Source organism: Ambystoma mexicanum, chromosome 3p, assembly GCF_040938575.1.
Source record: "Ambystoma mexicanum isolate Mex_15411 chromosome 3p, UKY_AmexF1_1, whole genome shotgun sequence".
In the NCBI taxonomy this organism is placed as follows: domain Eukaryota; kingdom Metazoa; phylum Chordata; class Amphibia; order Caudata; family Ambystomatidae; genus Ambystoma; species Ambystoma mexicanum.
The window spans coordinates 223793033-223814529 of record NC_090925.1 but is presented as its reverse complement, the minus strand read 5'-3'; the positions used below and the strand labels follow the sequence as shown (position 1 = coordinate 223814529).

Below are 21497 nucleotides of genomic sequence, written 5' to 3'. Positions count from 1 at the left end.
ACCCATGTACTATATCATGTACACGTTTAAAGTTGAATTTCCTATGACCTAATTTGTATATGTACCACTACATTCACTGCAGACTAATTAAATAGCAATAGCAGTGTCTAAATTAACAAATAGTGTCAGTCCAGATTCTGTTTTTTCTGTCAGAAGTAGCAAGTTTGAGTCACTAGTTTGACCACCATGACCTTGCTCAATTGTGTTATTATATAGTATATATACCTGGGTAGAGCAAGACATTAACCAGGCGCCCCTTATAAACCTGAATATGTGTATTAACATCCACATGTGCTACACCAGTAAAAAGTCAAGTTCTGGTAGAATCAGGGCCAGCATCAGGAATTGTAGTGGAAGAGGTCCCAGGTTTTATTTAAGGGAACAGGAGACTGTTACATCATAAAATGTATACCAGTGTGAATCCAGATCTGATCCTGGAGAGGTGTTTTAATGTCACAGAAGTTACATCTACCCAGGTGAAAGTGTGTGTGCAAATGCATAGGGAAGAGACTCAAAGAGCAGTTAGAGAGATACTGTTGCAGTTGGAAAAGACTTTTATAAACTCATCACGTTCTAAAAAGAAGAGGGGGTGAAGAATTGCCACTTTTGTGATTGCAGCAATTATCATTGCTATAATTGTAGCTATTGTTGAGACAACTGTTTGCACTGATAATCTACTTTCAGTGAACACGTTAGATGGCAAAACCCTACAATTAGGGCAAGATTTGAAAATAATTCAACAAAAGCAGGATGAACTTTTAACAAAAAGAGATGGTTCAGTATATAAATAAAACCATTCTGACCCTTAATGAGCAATCGACAATACTTGCTCGTAGCATCAATGTCAGGGTTAAACATGACAGGGTATTAGAAGACATTTTGAATGTGGTGAATCCAGTGGAAAATCTTTTGAACCCAGTTTTTGTGGGAAGTTCAAAGCGGGGTGTCTAGGCTGGTACAGGGTCACATTTGTTTGTATTTTGTGTCATCTGATATCATCAGTCATTTAGTGGCATGGATCACACAAAGAGATGTGGAAACAATTCAAGAGAAAATTGCATTTAAAATGGGGAGTGCAATTCCCCTGTATATAGATGTGGATTGGTGGAGATAGGTTTTCTGTTTAGTACGCCGTATATTACTCCAGAGTTAATCTAAGCAACAAGTCGGTGGTAGATCTTTTTCTTCAGCTCGGGCCTCCCTCTGGAACAGCCTCTCTGCCTCCCTTAAACTTGAGGAGAACCATCACCGGTTCCGGAAGCACCTCACAACCTTCCTCTTTGCTTCTGCTTTTTCTCCTCCTCTCCCCTGTTGACCTCCGACTGTAACCGGAACCGTACTGGTTACCTGGACACCCCCTGATCTCAGTCCCAGGTCCCTCCCCCGCCAGTCAGACACACCTGTACTGCCTGCCTGCCAACCCCCGCAATTGGGGACTGTTTCTGTATCCCTACAGTCCCACTACCAGCACTTGACACCTGATGTCTGCACTTACCTTTGCACTTGTCACTTGCTGGCCGTTACTTTTACTAATTGTTATTATTCTATTCCCATGTACTGCACTGTCCCTTCCCCCATCCCATGCACTTGTGCGATCTGAATGACACCTGGCATAGTAGGATCGTTGTCTGTCCTCCCTTTGTTCCCCCTCCCTTGCCTTGTCGCGCCTTGAAACACTTGTGTATAGGTGCGTTATAAAAGCCATATCATATATCATATCAGACTAAGTTGGTGCACAATGTGGGTTTCTGGCAGTGGGACCAATATATCAAAATTGTAACTACTGTGAGCCTGATTTGCATCTAGTCCCACAATTAGATACCTGTGTAAAACTCAATGAGCATAACTACATATGCCCTGGGAAGCCATTTGTACCTGATCCAAGAAGTGCAATTTGTGGGTTGCGGGTTGAAAGGTGTGCAGCTATAAGAAACCCAAAACCTGAACAGTTAGCGTATGCCAAATTAATTAAACTCACCTGGCTGATCAGTACTTGTGCCACGAATTTCACGGTCTCCCATCTTAATCATGTTCATTTGGTGTCAAGCCATTACAATACACTGTTTTTAATATATCTGTTACCAAAGATACGGGGGTGACAGTAGAGGATTCACATTGTTTCATATTGATGGGGACTTGTGGGAAGGTAAAGTAGAAAATATCAAAATGTTCCAAAGGAATAGGTTTCCCATAGATCCTGATATTGAGTATGTATTGAATCACAAAAACTGGCATGCAATCAAACTGAATATACATCAAAACAATATCACTATGAGTGACTTGGGCTTGACAGATGGAGGCGTTTACACATGAGGAACTTGGACGGAAAAGGGTTTGGCGATCATAAGCATGTCCATAGTATCCTTCCTTGTGTGGTTGGTAGTGCTAACGATCAGGTTACACATCATGATGTTTGCCTTGTTGGCTGTTGAAAGAGGGTAAATTCAATTGAGTGGAGCACATGTCTTACCTGCTTCCATGGCACTTCCCCTCTAACCTCCCGCTTAACTCCTTAATTCCCCTTCCCTGTGTTCACCTGCCTCTTGATTGCATGTGCCCTTCGGCCTCGCCGTAATTAGTGCACTTCACCCCTTCGCCTTCCAGTTACATCCATAGCACTTCATTGGTCACTGACCTACACTTCCCCACTCCCTTTTTCCCTTTCTCTTCTTGTTCTGCACTTGTAATGCCACAAGGCCTAGTAGGACTGTTATTGTACCTTTCTCCCTTGCCTCTCCCCCTTTTTTGTCTTGTGGGACCTTGAAACACCACTTGTTGTATAGGTGCCTTACTAATGTCCAATACATAAATAAATAAACAAATAAATAAATAAACTATGTTCTCCTTGGTAAAATTCCCTGTGTTTCTATCTGCACCCATCACCGTCTGTGAAGTGCACTAGAGACAATTTGTGTCTCTATAACTTTGTTTTGAGTGAATTTGTGGCTACTTGCATGACGTGTCAAGGATTGGCTGGTGGCAGCCGTTGCTTTTGGAGTGTTTTGTAGTGTTTTCTTTTTTGTAGGCATGTGCACATTTGCATTTTACCACTTATTTCCTTGGAGTACCATTAACTCTAAAATGGCCAAGGCACAAGATTTTGACATGTCTTTTGGCCATCTTGTAGTTAAACCTTCTTACTGCGCTATGGGGGCTGGAATTTCCATATATAGTACACCCTTTAGCGGGAAAAGCTCCTGCTTTCATAGGCAAAGTGGTGTTTGTGTGTGTGAGTGGATGTCATGGCTGGGTCTGTCTGGACCCAGTCAACATTCATGCCAAATTGTGTATGTTGCTGGGAAGATGCATTGGCCAGAGGATATCCATGATTGAACAGCCTCTGCCAAGTTTGAATGGTGTGGATCATTCCCATTGGTGTTTGTCGGACAACTACAGTTCAGATTCTGGATAAAAGACGTACTCCTCCAGCTATTCTTCAGATCCTTGTTGGAGCCAAGACCTCTAATAGGGAAAGCAGCCCACTGAAAACATCGACCTCATTGTTGGTAGCTTGCCAGCAGCACTTTCTTCATTTTCCTGGTGAAACCCTGTCTTTCTGTAGATTTCTTGAAGACCTTCATCGGTGTTTCGAACCCTGGACCAGTGGGAACTACCAGTCCCGACCTCCGGCCAAATATCCAGCCATTGGAAGTGCTCAGAAGGGATTCATGTAATAATGTCCTCTCAAAAATAAAGCCATGCAAAGAAATCGCTGAAAAATTGCAGTTTTTTGTGGGGACATTATTTGATGGAACATGCGGGGGATACCCCTGCAGCCCCCAACACCCTTTTTTTTCAAAGGGAGGTGGGGACACCCCCACAACCCCTGCTCCCCCTGTTTCTAAAAATATAGTGTAACCTATATAATGTCGCCACAACCTTTGCCCGGCGACATTATATATGGTGACCATACATATATATAAGGATATTATTACCCAATACCCTCAGAAGAGACCGGAAGTTTCCTTTGGGCTAGCCAAACATCTTCCTGGGCTACTTTGATGCATCAACAACCATCCTGAGTTCAACCTTCGGACTTCACAGATCCACAGCTTTTGGAATAACAAGCATTAATTACCCTGACGCTGTAGCTCCCCACTACAAAAAAGGGCTTTTCAGGAAAACATTTTTTTGTTTCCACCACAAGAGTTGCCTTATGCCATTTTCTTCAATTGGCCATCACTGTTTGCCACCTCCATCATTGCCTGGTGTACCCTGAGGTCATCGACAGAGTGGTGGACCAGGAGACACTGAGTTCTGAAAGTGCAGCTCTCCAGTGTCCAGTACATGTGCAACGGAGCCTGAAACAGGTAAACCAGCCAGACCCACAAACCTGACACCTGAGGTGGCTCCTGTCGCTGAGGACTTCCTCCAAAGAAAGCAAGGCATGAATCAAAAAAGCCCCAGCAATTTCAAAAACTCCTACCGTGGTGCCTGAGTGAATCCGAGTACAGGGTGTTTTGCCCCTCTGGTCTCCAAAGGCTTATATGGCCGTGTAGTCCTGGCCCTACCTTTCCCTTGACTAGGCTTAAATGGTAGGGATCTTGTCAGGTATCCTCCCCTAGGTCTCCACTAATGTGGTTGGATTGGGAGAGGATCTTTTAAAGATTCTCCTCTTGTTTTATTGACCTTTGAAACACTTACAAGCTACCTATTCCCTCATGCCAAAACTTGTTCAACTTCCTACAAAGACTCCTAGCCTCCTGAAAATACATGCTTTGTGACCTTTTATTACAAGGGCACTAGGCCCATGCCTTTTTAGCTAGGGAAACACGACTTAAGGATAGTACCTAAGGTTTGTATGATATTTGCTAATTTTCAGCCCATTAGCCTTGGTATTGCTTAACAGGTTCTATGTCTTTCTTCACTTGCTTTACTACAGTTACAGTTGTATTTATAAGTCAGGTGTTAGTGCACCAAGGTGAATGTGTATATATTAGTAGTGAATTATTTAGTGAGTTACTTGTGGTTTTCCATCGAAAAGAGTTTGTCTAAGCCCTAAATAAATAACTGCATGTTTATACATCCTGCATAACTTTTATTATTCAAAGGTTCACTATGTGTTTAGCTGAACACTATACCCTCCTAGGTCTAAGCCTTCCTGCTCATCCACACTACCCAGATAGAGTCTGGCTAGTCAATAGTGTTTGCCTCTGTTCATCGGAACGGGGGGGGGCTCTCAGAATCTATCTATCAACAGGGCTCATTCTGAAAATCCAATTTAACAAATTAAATGTACAGTAGTACATTTTAACACTGCCCAAACCAGTGAGTGCATACATTTAAAAACAGCGCACTGGTGGAGTGGTTTCGAATCCAAAACACAAGGGTGATCTTTTTTGGGCATCTGATCCTCTACTCTACCAATGCGCTGGTTACTTTGTGCACGCAGGCATTTATAAGCGTAGGTAGAGCACAGTGAGTCACTATTCTCTGTTTGGTCAATGCACTTTCTTTATTTTGTGCAAATCAGCCAATCAGTTAAAAAACAGCACAGAACATATAAGAAACCACTGGCAGCTGGTGTGGTTGGAAAAAGGGATGCCTGCTCCTATTTTCAAGTTGAATGCTTAAACCTCTTCACTGCCAGTGCCCTGGATAGGAAGCATGTGCAAATATTGGCAAGGTTAAGAACAGAACAATGTCAACATGTGCTGGGTGCCACCTTGGGGTGGCATTCATTGTATGTACTGTATTACAGTACTTATACTAAGAAAGACTAATGACTACCCCTCTCATCGTCCAGGCAGGTTGGGTAAAGTGATATATCTGTTAGTCACATTTGTTTATAATGCAAATCTCCTATTGCTAAACCAGCGTACATAACCGTCTTACTTATACACTTTCACAAAATACAAAACATTACAAATCAATAGTCATAAATGTGTCTACATCAATTTATTGTCAAAGGCACATTTAGAAAATTAAAAAGAGAAAAGAACGATATATAGATATCAATCAATAAGTGCATAATCAGCTGAGTCTAATCTTAAAAACATGATAGGGGTTAGAAAATACAATGAGAACTGGCTGGTATTGGTGCAGCCGTATTCTAGATATTAGACTTTAGGAATTAATAAGTCTTGTCTTGTGTCGACATGTTTCGGCCTTGTTGGAGATTGAGACACTATCTCTAGTGTCTTAACACCTGTGGTTTTTCGGCCTTCTTCAGGACAGACAATTTCTTTTATTCAAAATGGAAATCTCTTTCATATACCCCGGTCAATTTGAATAGTATCCTGAATGGACGTGAGAAAAACGGCTACAAATAGCTGTGATAGTGTAGAACTTCTTATCACCGGGGGTGCATAGATCGCCTGTTCGTTTATTCACCCGACCCGACAATTAATGGGACCTCACTGGGGGAACATAGTTCTGCGAGCATTACAATCTACTATGCGTTGGGACATTCAGGCGGTTCTGCCTATTTTCTTATCCAGTGTCTGGAGCAGCTTACTACGTGGGTCAAACCGAAAAGTATCCTCCCGAAAGTATCCTCCCGTGAATGGTGGGAGGATACTTTCGGTTTGACCCACGTAGTAAGCTGCTCCAGACAAACAACTGTTCGAGTTGCTTTGAAGATTCTTTGTAAACTTTGACACTGGTCATCTGCTCTGTCAAAGCTTGACCTGAATGCAGAGAGAGTGCGCATGCGCACACACGCGCTCCCACACCCATACACACATACCTTTTTTTACAGGCATATAAAAACACTCCTACTCACCTACCCCATAATAGTTGTCAACTTACTGTGAACAGCACCAGCCACCAATCACTCGTTCGCTTCCTCACCTGTGACAAGGAGCTTCCACCTTCCTCGTTGTATTTAATTAAAGTTTGGTTCCCATCATCAAACGGTGGTAGTCCGCCATGTTTCTTTGATGATCCACAGACAAGGCATGTCAGGAGAAGCAGTGCCACTATGATGGGAGGGAAGAGAAGGTGGACAAACATGAGGGTTTGATATTCTCCATATCTATTCTCGGCTTCTAGAAATATTCAGCCCAATTTTGGAAACACTGCGCAGACATCCACAATGACGAATATGCAGACAGTATCCAATAAAGTGCCCTGCCCGTTTACCCTTTCATCACTTCTAGACCATAACTAGCACAAGTACGCAGGTGCCAGCAATAGCAGGAAGGACATACACTAGGGGATGCATTGCCCAAAACCAGCATTCATCCCTCAGGCACCCCACCACGCCTCTCCTTAATGAATTAACCTGTTGACTGATATTTCTGTGAGGAGATCAGGATGACTCCATGGTCCTCATTACGAGTTTGCTGTTACAGTAACAACGGTATCGTTAAGCTTGCCAGTACCGTTGGTACTGTGCCGGCAAACTACGAGTTCTGCTCGTGGGTGCCTTTGCACCCACCAGGTCTGACCGGGTGGGCGAACCGGCACCGATACCGCTATTAACGGTACCGGTGCTATCACCTTTCCCATGGGGATGGGGAAGATTTTTTTCTGCCGCCCCGAAAAGGACAATTTCCGGGTCCGGCAAGGCCGTAATGACCTGGTAATTGCCCTTTTCTGGGCTCCGGAAAAAAGTGAATACCGGCGGCAGCCGGTTACCGCCAGCCTCGTGATGAGGCCCATGTCTTTTCAAACAGTGCAGGTATCCCTGCTGGCTTTCCTCTTTTGTTGCATCACCCTGGCAGCACAGTATCTCCACATTCCAGTAGTACTAATATACAGCCTCTCTGAAAGTTACAAAATATGCCTGAGAGGTTTGATCAGAAAACATGTCAGTGGATGTGTTCATTAAATACATTAATGCTAAGTTCATATCTGGTGTGCTCCACTTTCTAAAAGAGGGTTTTGCCGATAAGTCACTATCCAATTGCTCTGTGCACAGCATTTGCTAGGGGTCTCCTTTCTGGTGTCATCCTCATTAGGGTGTGGCGAGCACTCCTGCTATTCAATGTCTAATGCTGGGTGCCATCTTTGTTGGAGAAAGCTGTGAATTTCTGCTTGTTTAGGCCTGATCCCTGGTGCCATGGGTTCTAGGAACCAAGTTCTTTGCTGTTTTGTTGCAATTGAATTATCAACACAAAAGCTGGTCCAGACAGGTTTTTGTGGCTGATAAGTAAATTGTCCTCTGGATTAGAGGTGATAACAACGAATGTATGAATGATTTACTTTCAGAATTAGTCAACTGAGAATCCATTGTCATGTCAATATCCACTTACACAGAAACAGGAGTAGAGCAGCGAGCATCACTGCAATGCTGCCGCCTCCCAGGAAGTGTGCTGCTGGTTCCAGCTTCTCACAGATTCGGCCGTCAGGGCAGGAGCAGATGCGGACAACCAGGTTCTCGGTCCCTGAATGTCCTTGTCGGTCATAGATGTTCAACGCCACAGAGTGGTTACCTTTGGGCATGTTTTCCCGTAGCAGAAGTTCCGCTGAATCTTCTGTAGGTGGAAAATAAACACTCTGTTATGATATGATGTGATATGATGTGTTATGATATGGCATTTACAACGCGCCTGTACGCAAATGTTTCTATGTGCGACAAGACAAGGAGGGGGAAACCGAGGGAGGAAAAAACAACGATCGTACCAGGCCTTGTGTCATTCAGATCGCGCAAGTGCAGAGAAGGGAAGGGGAGAGGTGCAAAGAGGGGTGGTAGGGCAGTAGAGGCCAAGAACTGGCCAATGGCATATTTGCATCACGCAGAAATGCTTCTTTCTTGGGCATTGCTCCAGATGAACCAGAGCAAACGGAGAGGCTATGTTACCTTACTGGGCCTCAAACCTTGCTCGGCAGCCATTTGCATGGTGCTTGGTGCTCTGCCGGAGCTGAAACAGAGAGAGAGGATGCATATGGCTAGTGGGGAAAGAGGGACCCTCCAAGTACGCTTTGCTGTCGTGTTGATGCATGCACCAGGTTTAGGTTGCTTATATATTTATGATGGCCAGAGGGACTTTTTTCTGACACCCCTGGCATTACAAACTTTGTGACCTAATAAGCTTTGATGTGGCTCTATATTCTTTCAGTATATCAGTGCGGTCTATTTTCTAGAGATATATTTGTGGACCAATTGCACCTTTAGTACTGACCTACAACTCGGACCTAAAAGTCAAACCAGGCTCTTGCACTCTGGCAACATTACACATCTTAAAGCGAGGTGTGGCATTTCTTCAATGCTGCCTGTCTGAGCACCCATGAAGGTCAGTGGTGACAGCTCGGAATGTGGTACAAAAGCTGCCCTAACACATAGCAAGGCAAACCATAGCACTACACAGCATACACGTTACAGCAAATCAGTAAACGTCACAGCAAGGCATGAACATGCCAGGCAGATCAAAATAGCCCGGTCTCCTCCCTGCACTCCGACGCTGGGGCATTGCAGATAGCACCTAGTTCACTTCCTCACTTGTTCAATATCAAACTCTAACTCTCGCTCTCTTTTCTTCTCTCCCTCGGTCGCTCGTTCTTACTCCCTTTCTCCCTCTCTTTCTGTCTCACACACACACACACTGTCTATCTCCTTTACGCTTTCTCAGTTAGATACATTGTGCATTGTGTGTAACAAGGATATGGGAAGTGGGCCCACTTGATTCATAAATTCGTCCCTGGCCACTGCTTGCCTTTGCTTCCACCTGGTGATATATTATAAACACATGTACTAAACAAAATAAATAAACAGCACATGCAGTTCTAACTTGATATATTCTTAGAATGAAAATTAAGTCTTCATCTCAAATACACTAATTGTGTTGAGTGCAAAAAATGAAAGAATGCAAATTTAGAGTCATTTTAATACAAATCATAAATTCTGTTCATCGTACATTTTAGAACACAACAAATATACGCATATCTGACATATCATTGGGTAGCAGAGAATAAATATAATAGATTATATACGCACAAAAAACAAAGAACTACAAAAATTCATCAACATTTTACTACCTCGAAGGAAAACGAATTATGGGGACATGAAGGTCCATTGACGGACATAGATTTCAGCTGAAATGTTTCAGAACACCTGCTCTTTGCACCGCCGGAGACCGGTCACGGGTCATACTAGCGTCCCCCTGGTTGTGCCATAATGAAGTGACGGAAGACTGCACAAACACCTGCTGGTGTTAGTCACATTTGGAACTGAACAAGTGTCCAGAAATGTTTTTTATTGTGTACCACTATTTACTAAATGTGTAGCATATCTTACACTATTATTTTCCACTGGCAAAAGTGCATGTGTGAGACATTTTTCAAATGGCACTAGTCCATGAGCAAGTACCCAGCTCAGCACTTTAACCTGGGGCGTTTCTTTCTGTTTACAGGCATTTAGTTGCACAAATTGCACATTGAACAAATTGACCATTATGCACAGTCAGAGCTTCTTGATTTGCAAAGTGCATGGATTGTTAGCATGCCCATAGGCACTCCCCCTGCTTGCTGGTCCTGTAAAGAATCATTGACCCTTTTTCTGGCCCCACCCCCCTGTTTATGAATAGCAGTTTTTTTTTGCTTCTTCCATTTCCCTTTCCCTGCTACCTTTCACATGAGGGTTCACTCCATACTCCATTGCCCAACCACCTCTGTGCCCTTTAAACCTCATCCCCCACGCACCTGTACTAGCTTCCCTATCCTAGCTTCAAAACTCTGGAACTCACTGCCTACCTCCATCAGAACTGAGCCTTTGTTCCTAACTTTCAAGAATATTACCAAATTCTGGCTGTTCACGCAGAATCTATGAAGCTCCTTTCACTTAAGAGTTGCTATGGACTGGTAATATTTCTAGTGTATATTTCGATTGGGAAGAGGTGAGCGGCAGTCCCTTTGGCGAACCTCCTGGGCCACGCTCCACCTGTTTTAAAGGCCTCCATGTGCCCCAGTGCCCATGTGCAGCCCATCTCACAGCCCCCTCGCCTGCCTCCATTTCCCCGTTCGTCTGCTTCTTCCCGCCTCCCCAACCCTCCCCCCTCCCCTGATTGGACCATCTGAGGACCAGTCCCTGGGAGATACACAGCGAGAGCACTGTGCTGGTGCCCATTTCCATTGGGAAGAGGTGAGCTGCAGTCCCTTTAGCGACCCTCCTGGGCCACGCTGCACCTGTTTTAAAGGCCTCCATGTGCCCCAGTGCCCGTCTCTCCCCTGCCTCCATTTCCCTGTTTGTGTGCTTCTTCCCACCTCCCCAACCCTCCACCCTCCCCTGATTGGAACATCTGGCTGTCATAAGCGACCCTTCCAGGGCAGGCCTCTGTCCGGCAGCCCCCGCGGCTAAGGGCCCAAGGCAAAGGGCGGCAGCGACAGAGGCGGATCCAAGAAGTGTCTGCAGGTGTCGGCAGGGGAAGCCAGTGAAGCCAGCGGTCAACAGACACCAACAAAAACTGTAAGTGTGGCAGGGGTGGGGTCTAGAGCAATTACTCTACTCCAGAAAGCCCCCGCCACTCTACCTTACCTCCATAACATAATCTGCCATAGACTTAAACCATGCATACTTAGAAAGATTTGTGAACATCAGCTTTAATCTGTTAAGGACAGAATTGTAAATGTTGCCTTGCATTGCATACTAACATACTTGTCAATGTCAACAAGTGCCACACCTAGAGAGAACTGTGAACATTGGCCTGCGCCGCATCTAGATAGGTCTCTGAATTTTAGCATGTGCCACCTTAAATGGAAATTCTGAACTCTAGCCTGTGCCATATATAGATAGGATTGCGAATGCTAGCATGTGCCAAACTTAGATGAAACTGAAATGTTAGCATCTGCCACACTTAGATAAAACTGAAATGTTAGCATCTGCCACACTTACATGGAACTGAAATGTTAGCATGTGCCACACTTAGATAAAACTGAAATGTTAGCATGTGCCACACTTAGATGAAACTGAAATGTTAGCATCTGCCACACTTAGAATTGAGAACATTGGCCTGCGCCGCATCTAGATAGGTCTCTGAATTTTAGCATGTGCCACCTTAAATGGGAATTTTGAACTCTAACCTGTGCCGCATCTAGATAGGATTGTGAATGTGAGCATGTGCCACACTTAGATGGAACTGAAATGTTAGCATCTGCCACACTTAGATGGAACTGAAATGTTAGCATGTGCCACACTTAGAATTGAGAACATTAGCCTGCGCCGTATCTAGATAGAATTGTGAGTGTTAGCATCTGCCACCTAGAATTGAGAACATTGGTCTGCGCCGCATCTAGACAGAATTGTGAATGTTAGCATCTGCCACACTTAGATGGAACTGAAATGTTAGCATCTGCCACACTTAGATGGAACTGAAATGTTAGCATGTGCAACACTTAGATGGAACTGAAATGTTAGCATCTGCAACACTTAGATGGAACCTGAAAGTTAGCATGTGCCACACTTAGAATTCAGAACATTGGCCTGTGCCGTATTTAGATAGAATTGTGAGTGTTAACATCTGCCACCTATAATTGAGAACATTAGCCTGCGCCGTATCTAGAGAGAATTGTGAACTCACAAATGTTAGCATGTGCCACATTTAGACGGAACTATGTAGGTCAGCATGTTAAATGTCATATAACCCACTAACCAATATAAGCTCAAACTCTCTGCATACTTATATCACTGAAGAACTCACACAACCATCTCTCGCACAACAAGCCGCACGCACTTCACAACACTGCAACAACACATAAGCCGCACCAACAGCATACGCGGACTGACACCAATCCAATACTTGCACCAAAGCTCAGCACCCGGTGTCCACCGAGTTGAAGCTGCCAACAGTATACCATCCCTCTCTCTATCCTACTCCCTCTTCACCTTAATAACTCATCCCACCTTCCCTTTTGCAGATCCACCGGAGCGCCTGGGGACCAATTAGTTGGTGACGGTATGCTATATAAATACCGTTAACATAACATATATACACTTTAATGTACTTGTATTATAATCTGTAAATTGCAATTTGCTTTATTGTATGTATGTAATTTGTTTATATTGTATATATCGTAACCTGTATCTAAGAATATGCGCCCGGTTACCCAGGGGCCTGGCTGCGCTTTACAAATAAACTAAACTTCAAACTTCAAATTATGTGGCTGGTGGTAATCAGAATTCGGTAAGGTCAAACTCTTTTTTGGATGCTTTAAAAACATTTTCTGCAAAACCTTCTAGCATATGCACAGCTGTGTACCTACTCTTGCTTGAAATGTGAATGGGCAGCATGTGTTCTGATTTAACACTGTAAACAGGCCACCAAGCTGAAAAAACCCAAATCAACCCTTCTCCTTCAGTGCACACATACTATGAAACAACATCCCCACACACACATCAGCACGGCTCCCTCTCTGTGGTGGGAAAGGTTTCATCCTCGAAAGAACACATCAGCCACTGATCATGGGACCCCGTAGCACTCTTCTATCACTAAATCTACCAATTCCCTACTTTCTATGTTTCCTCCGGCACTAGAACATATCACTGAAGATTCACAGCTAGATGTGTGCCCTACAGACCCTTATGCATACATAAAAGTACAATTTCCCTCGTGGAGACTGCTTGAATGCAACTGTGGCACACCCGGGCGTGCTGCACACAGGGGTGGCCTTTAGCCATCTGACTATTCTGCTATTCAAATGTAAACACATATAGACATTAAACGACTTGGTAAAAAGGCATTTAGTGCCATGAACAGTATGGGCTTTACTAATGACTGATAACATTGGCAATGCTTGGGAGAAGGTTAGCATAGTTTAGAAAAGCATTTTCCTAAACTAATGACTGAAAAAGTCAGAACTTTGTGCTGCTTAAGAAACCCACACAGTGAGATGCGTGCTCATGGAAAACCATAAAGGGTTAACCGCAGAAATAACTAATAAGCCATACAACGGTGCAGGGTTTGAACTGTCTGCAGAAGAAGGGACGTTTGATATTGTGAGGATGTAGCACATTGATGCAACATGCAGCGATACATGTTGCAGCTGAAAACAGAACGGTTAGCAAAGGAGATTATTTGAGGTGTGTGCTATTCTTTGGACTGACTAGGAAAAATGTATGTTTTGCAAAGGCCTACTGTAAGAGAATGGAACATGGTCTCACACTACGTAATGTGATCAGTGACCCCTGGAGGCAGGTGGTCTAGATGTCATGTGAGCAAGGAATGTTCATCATGTTTCAGCAGCAAATCTCTGATTGGATGAAGGCCTATAGAATCCATAGAAGGGTATGTACATTGTGTGTGTACATTATGATATGAAAATGAGTTTGCGAGGGAAGCACGTGTTCTGATTCTTGATGCTGGGCTTTCTCATCCCCTTGTTGGAAAAACAGACGCTTGCATTCCTTCTGGAATGATCTGGCTCCCGAGGCCCTCCCCGTGCACTTTGCACATTAGACTGGAGTTGCCAATTGTTGTCCCTCATACAGGGAAGAGCATTTGACAGAATCTCATCCTTACTTGGTTTCCGCACAGGTGGTGTCAGTTCTGATTGCCGGTCAGAATTACAAAAATGATACTTGAGTGCCAGTGGGCACCATTGTTCGAAATAGAAAAAAGGTCAGAGCTAGAAAATGCACCATATGACTGAAAAGTGCCCTGTTGCTTCCCTGAGCTAGCTCCACACTCAATAAATACCTAATAATAATAATAATAATAATAATAATAATAATAATAATACATACATTTTCTATTTTTTCGCATGAGAAGACTCTGGACAAATGGAGAATAATGTATTTCTAGTGGAAGCATCCCACATGCGTTAAAAAGTCTAGCAGATTTCTTGTTGGAATATCTCACAATCACACCCCCTGAAGAGTAAGCTATGCCCCCGAGTACATTTCTAAACATTTCTACATGTCCTGTTAACACTGTTTGAATGTGCAGATAGGAGAGGCGCAGCTAACAGCAAGATGATGCCTTGTTTTAGATAGATTCATTGGGGACAGAGAGCAGCCACAAGATAAAGTAACCCGGTTGCAGGCTGAGCTGATTCTATATTGCAATGGCAGGTCTAATGAGGCAGACACAGATACTGCAAATAGCATTTCAGTAGCCCAGAAGACACACAGCAAAAGTGAAGGGATAACAGGAGATTCACAAAATGAGGCACAGATCACCTCAAAATGAAAAGCTCTTAAGCATGACCACGTGGAATGCGTTCCCCAACAAGGGAAAATCCAAAGAGCAGCAGACAAACAAGAAACAGAAACAGAGGCATACATAGACCGGATTATTGAAATAATGCACAAAACAATCAATGCATTGTAAATTAAGAAGAACTAGTTACAAACAGAAAAAGACATTTGGCGGAAAGATTGCCAACAGTTACTGGAGAAGAAGGAAAAGATTGATAACAAGTGCACAGAACCATCCATTGAGGCTCAACAAAACCAAAGATATATAGATCAATTAAATTCCAATATCAAGACGATTAAGAGAGACAATGATCATTTTACCAAAGAGATTAATATGCTGTAGAATGCATATGACTCGCTTCGGGCACATTACTCAGAGGTCCAATATACAATTAAACCTACTTGCATAACAGACTAAACTGCAACGAATTCCAGTATGTTTAAAAGCAGGATGAAAGGGGTTCCATTTCATTTAGTGAACAGGACAAGGATAATGTCGGCACCCCAGTACAGTGAATGGGACATAGTCCAGCGTTACCAATTGACATATTTTCTTCTGAGGATGAACATGTATCACTAGAAGTTTAGAATGTGGCATCACAAGAGTTATTTGAGAAAATAAAATGTCATTTCAACACAGAAAAAAAGGTGGTGCACATGATGTCCAATTTGCAGGTACACTCTTCCCCCTAGTGAAAAGAAGTGGTACTGCACCCTCCACTAGTTTCAAAAAATTCATCAATACTTACCTATGTCAAAACAAAGTGATTATTATGGCAACATACACACGAACTCAATGCGTTGAGATGGCTATGTCAAAGTCAATAGGCCTGCCCCTGAATTAGTGGCAGAATATAATAAGCACCATTTTACTAGTAGCCCTAACATGAACAAATGTAGTCAGGATAGCGCCAGTAGAGATCATGATGTAATCAAAAGGCGCAATAATAAAAAGAAGGCTCGACATTATCCTGAATCAGAAGAGGAAGTTGATGATGAGGAATAATGACTAAGAGTAGGAAGTAAGCACTCAAATAAAATAGAACAAAAAAAAACGAGCATTGTCCCAAAAAAGATAATTAAATCTTTGGAAAGTTTGATGAAGATCTTTTCAAAATGTGGAAAAGGCGCAAGTATTGAAAAACCTATTCATTTTCAAATAGGACACTAGACACCATTACAGACAAAAAGTATTAAAGGCCTGATTCACAGAATTGTTTTATAATGGCACAATCCCATTGAAAAAATCTGTGAAACAGGCCCTAAGTATGTTAGCTGCACTGTCGAAGATCATGAAGCATTTTTCTCAAGTCTGTCAGAGAAAAACACAAAAACATGGAATTATTTTAAAAATGATTCACATAGGCATTTTAATCTAGACCGTGCAGTCAGGAATGTGAATCGCAATGAATATGCCATGCTTTGTGAGTGAAATGAGTACCCTTGTGTGTTCCTGCAGTGACTCTGTGCTGCAATTGTATGAATTAATTCCAAATCTGGAAAAAAGATTCACTCAACTTTCCTAATTCAGACTTCTATTCTCTTCGAGAGGAGGTAATAGCACAGGTAACAGGTGACCACCATGACAACCATCCTATCAGGTGGATCACTGAATAGGTGACACACATTTGAGGAGTGATTGTGAAACCTCAAATAAACCTAGTCCCTTCTACCTTTCCATGGCAGTCATTAAAAAGTGATTGACAAAAATGAAAACACAGGGAATGGCCACAAGGGAGCAGGGAGAATGCACTACACGTAGTTCTTCTCCCTTTCCATGATGGCCAGTTGCAGAAAACAAGAGCAGGTAAGATTGACCCTCGCCAGGTACTAATTGCATATAAGCATATGGCAGTAGCAGAATCTGTAAATCCAATTTGTGCCTCTGCTCTGCAATTAAATGGATACAAAAAGAAGTGGTTCATTAAAAAAAAAATGCTTAAAAGTGCAACACTTTTTACATGTGTTTATTATTAACCGCTTTGAGGAAAATGGGCCCCCACCATGTTCTAACCTAATTCTGTATCTTGCATAGATGGAAATGGAGCCTGAGCACAGGATTAAACCCACATCTGATCTAGGCAGAATTTCCTGTCTCTAGCTCTTCATTTGCAATTTAACACTGCGCACAGATGTGGCACATCGTATTAAGTGCTGTTTCTCACATGTGGCCTTCTTATATAAGGCAACGCACTGCAAGCCATTGCAGAAAGACACCACTGCAAAAATATATGCAAATAAAGCCCAGTATTTACTGTGAACATTTCCTGCTCAGACTCCAGCAGGAGACCTTAACTGGGCACCAACTGATAGGGTTTTTAATAACATTAGTTCTGGCTTTTTACAAACGTTATGCCATTATGCATATTAACAAGATACTTGCATGTCCCAAACATGACCCACAAACAGGCAACTGTCACACGGACTTGTCTGCGTGGTGTACATTATCAGAGATCTCTAATTTGTGCCAATTCAGGTTTGAAGTAATCAATCAGTCAGGGACCTCATTTCACCAAAATGCCTGAGGTAGTAAAAGTGACATCACACAAACCCTTGACCTCAGATGACAGCAAAGGAAATGATGCCATTTGACCCCACCCCGAAGTGACATCACAGGAAGCGATGGAACACAACCTTTCAACCCTTGATAAAACAGGAAGTGGCATTACATAGCATTTTTTCTAAGTACACTACCAAAAATATGGTTACGATATCACTGTAAAGTGATATATATTTCATACAAGAATGGATCACCATATGTATTGTTATTATCAGCACGTATAGGCTTTTTTGTACCAAATTACTGTGAAGGCAAGCAGAAGGCCAAGGCCAAACGATAATGATGTGTTATTATATAGCACTAAGCGCTTCATGTAGAACAGATATACATAGAATATCAACCAACCTGTATTGGTATTCATTTATCAAACTCAGCAGGATGAAAGGCTGAGTTTACCTTGCCGGGAGCCAAAACTGCAACCTGCAGATCACACGCACATTGCAGCAGTGAGCGCTGAACCCACTGAGCTATCTTGATGGCTATAGCTATCAGCAAACCAGCCACTCCAGAAACAAAGAGCCACATGTTGCTGGCCCAAAGGGCCATATGCTGCTGGCCACAGCCCAGAAGCCTCAATAAAAAAAATATATATATATATATATATATATAGCAAGGGAGACCACGAGGGTCGCAGTTGCGACCCCGGGCGACCCCTAAATGACATCCCTGCAACCAGTCCTGGCTTCTATGCCCTCTGGTGTATGTAGTACTGCATATATAATATGTACAGGAATGTAAATGCCACAATTTATAGACCACGGTTTGAGAGCTCTTCTTCAGCATAGTTTAAAGAAAGTGTGTATGAAGAAATTATGTTATGGGAGAAAAGTGGCAATCGTCTTTTTCTGCATTACAACATGCAATCTGAATAGCATTAATTGGGTAATATTAGCATATATTATTTCAAATGCTGTAAATCTACAGGTCGTCGGAGTGATGGAACGATGTTTACTTCTATGCACGGGACAGTTCCTCCTAGTAAGTGTGAATGTCAGTGACTTGAACTGCAGGGGGTGCATTGAGACTCGTAGAGACAAGGAAACACACTTTTATAGAAAGTAGGACTCCTTTCATTTTCAAACTGCTTAGTTTCTTTGCATTCGGTCTGCGTGTGAGGCATGCAAAAACAATTTTCGTTTTTGTATCACTTCACGCATTTTGCCATACTACACACAACCTGCATGCTCTTGTCTAGCAATGATTAGACACAAACATGTACTTATCACAAAGTTAATCTGGTGTGTCTCCTGAAAGTGCAGTAGAAAAACTGTTTTTTTTTTTTAGCTGACATAACTGTGATCTGAGTGAATGCAAGGGGTAGGTTGGTTGAATCGTATATTTTAGCTATTTAGTTAACAGCATTCAGTAGCCTATACAAGATATAATGTTGGCATTACCCACATGAGCAAACTTAACAAAGCTCTTAAATGAAATTAATATATCTTCTCTATATATATCTTCTTTCAACCACATGTCTACTGTATACACACAGCACACTGTGCAGGCCCACCATATCTGGAAATCCTGGCGGCACCACTGACCAACCACATATGCGTTTCACCCACGCTGGGGAGCATCAGTGTAGATTAGTTGCCATCCATGTGATTGAAGCACTGGGACAGTATACTAAACACTGTCAATATTGTTGTGGGTTTAAAGAAATCGCAAGAAAAAAATGATCATGAAATATGAAACTAAACTACTTAATGCCATTAAACTTTCAAAGCATATCACAGAAACACCAAATAGATGTCCTTGGGTGATCCCCTCTTGGTAAGATTCAATGAGCAAGGCTGTATGGATATGGGCCATTAAATGAAATGCTTGGATTTATTCAGCGTATGAGATTAACGTTATTGTCTTATAGGACAGTCGTTGTTTATATTATGTTGTCTTTCAATTGTATAGCACCTCCTGCCATAGTTTATGGCATTGTAGCGCTTTGCATGTCAGAGAGGGAAAGGATGAGTATGATAGAACATTCAGTAGTGGTAGGGAAAAGCAAAGTCGGGTAGATCGGTGGGATGAGCCTGAGGGATTGATGCACAGGAAGGCCTGAGAAGGAAAAGGTGGAGAGCTATGTCTGCAATTGGGGCACATTTAAGATGTCACTCAACTGTATTCTATGGGGCACAGCACGGAAAAGAGAGATAACTGGAGAAGATGTTTTCGCTGCACTATGTGGGCATGTCTGAAATCTATTATCTGCATGGAGAGTCTGGGCATGTTGACGCCATGCCCAAGAAAACACAGATGACAAAGCCCTTGTGCTTACTTCCTTAGGCCCCCAACGACATTTGTGAGGGGTTGGATGCCAGAATCCGAATTTGCCAAGTTTGTAAATGTTCCCATAAAAGCGATCAAGAAACCCCATCTTTATTGGTCTCCTCATTTATGTAATGGTTACCAAATCCCTAGACTTGTATGTAAAGTGCCTAAGGACACAATGGCTGTCTATTGCCAGACCCTTGGGCCTTCCACAGGTTCATGACAAGCTAAAGCAGGTAGAAACTATGCCCAATAAAACACAGTATGCAAAGCCCCTCCACTTGCTCCCCTATGCCCTTAACGGCCATGAAAGGCCAGGCTCATTAGATGGCAAAGCCGGAAGATAACATGGTAAGATTTAACTGAGGGTGTGATGGTATCACCAGTATAAAGTGTTTATATCAAATCCGTTGTATAGAATGCCTATATATCGAATATTTTATACCAAAAATGTTTATAGTGAATGCATTTAGGGGTCAGGTAAAGGGTTAAATATTTTTGGAAACGGTCAGGGTGGGTTTTTAGGGGTGGGAAACAGGGGATTGGGGCACCCTGCATCCCCCATAAAAGTGCATTCTCTATTTAGTTTTTCATTATAAAATATTCAATATATGGTCTTTCAATATAACAGGTTTCAGAATAAAGACATATGATTTAGACCAGGGCTTGCTTGGGGCATAAACCCCAGTCAGGCCTTCCTGGAGGTTCCCTGAGTCATGCTCAGGACTTTCATGTAATTGTTATATTGGTGTATGAGGCAGGAATACTCGAAGGCGGTATCCCGTTGTTTTGCCAAAAGGAATTCTGCCGAAGTATATACTTTGCAAAAATTCCACTGACAAAACTCAATGAAAAATAAAGGGGGCTGGGAGTAAGGGGTTAAAAAGGATGGGGGGAGTTTTAGGGAAGATGAACTAGCCTAGGGAAAGGTGGTGGGCGTTGGGGAGGAATACCCTAAATTAAATTAAATTAATACAATTATAAAAAATCGAGATTTTTCTGCCGAATTCGGCAAAGGAAAATACTTTGTTAGAAAACTGTCGAAAAAACAACATAGAACCCTCTTAGACTCAGGCTGGGCACTTATGGGAGTCAATTTACACAATCCAGCCTTTGACTAGTCTTTTCACCCTGGGCTGCATAGCTTTAACTGCCCAAGTCCGACAGTTCTCAAGGGCAAAACAACCACACACCCTGTATATCCTTTTGGTGATCATTAGTGCGTTGTAGTTGACATCGCTGGAATTCGAGCAAGTGGTCATGTTTGGCAAATGCCATTGATTGTCTTAGAGGGAATCACTATTTTATACACACATTTATCAGCCCACGATCGACAACTCTCAAGGGTGAATAAACAACATATGCCTCTGTTAGGCAAGATTGTATGCAGTACCCTTTACGTGCACCACAGCAACTCTGACCTCCTGGCAATAGGAACCCAACCGTGGGTATAAGTCTGTACTACACAGGTTGGTAGTGTGGACGAGTAGCCCAGCTTATCTCAAGAGGGGTCAATGTGAGCTGTAGGGGAGTTACACAGAGATTGACAGTGACAAGTATTCAAATAAACTCTTACACACAGGGTTTCTTGAGTAA

At 42.7% G+C, this 21497-nt stretch overlaps 1 protein-coding gene across 1 annotated transcript in view; it reads right to left on the bottom strand.

Annotated features, from left to right (window-relative positions):
- Positions 1–21497, bottom strand: part of CDH26 (cadherin 26) — a 551648-nt gene that overhangs the window by 100612 nt on the left and 429539 nt on the right. The window contains exons 11-12 of the mRNA XM_069650706.1: positions 8199–8420; positions 6793–6920 (exon numbers count right to left, since the gene is read on the bottom strand). Coding sequence (XP_069506807.1) covers positions 6793–6920; positions 8199–8420 — 350 coding nt within the window. The remainder of the gene's footprint in view (positions 1–6792; positions 6921–8198; positions 8421–21497) is intronic.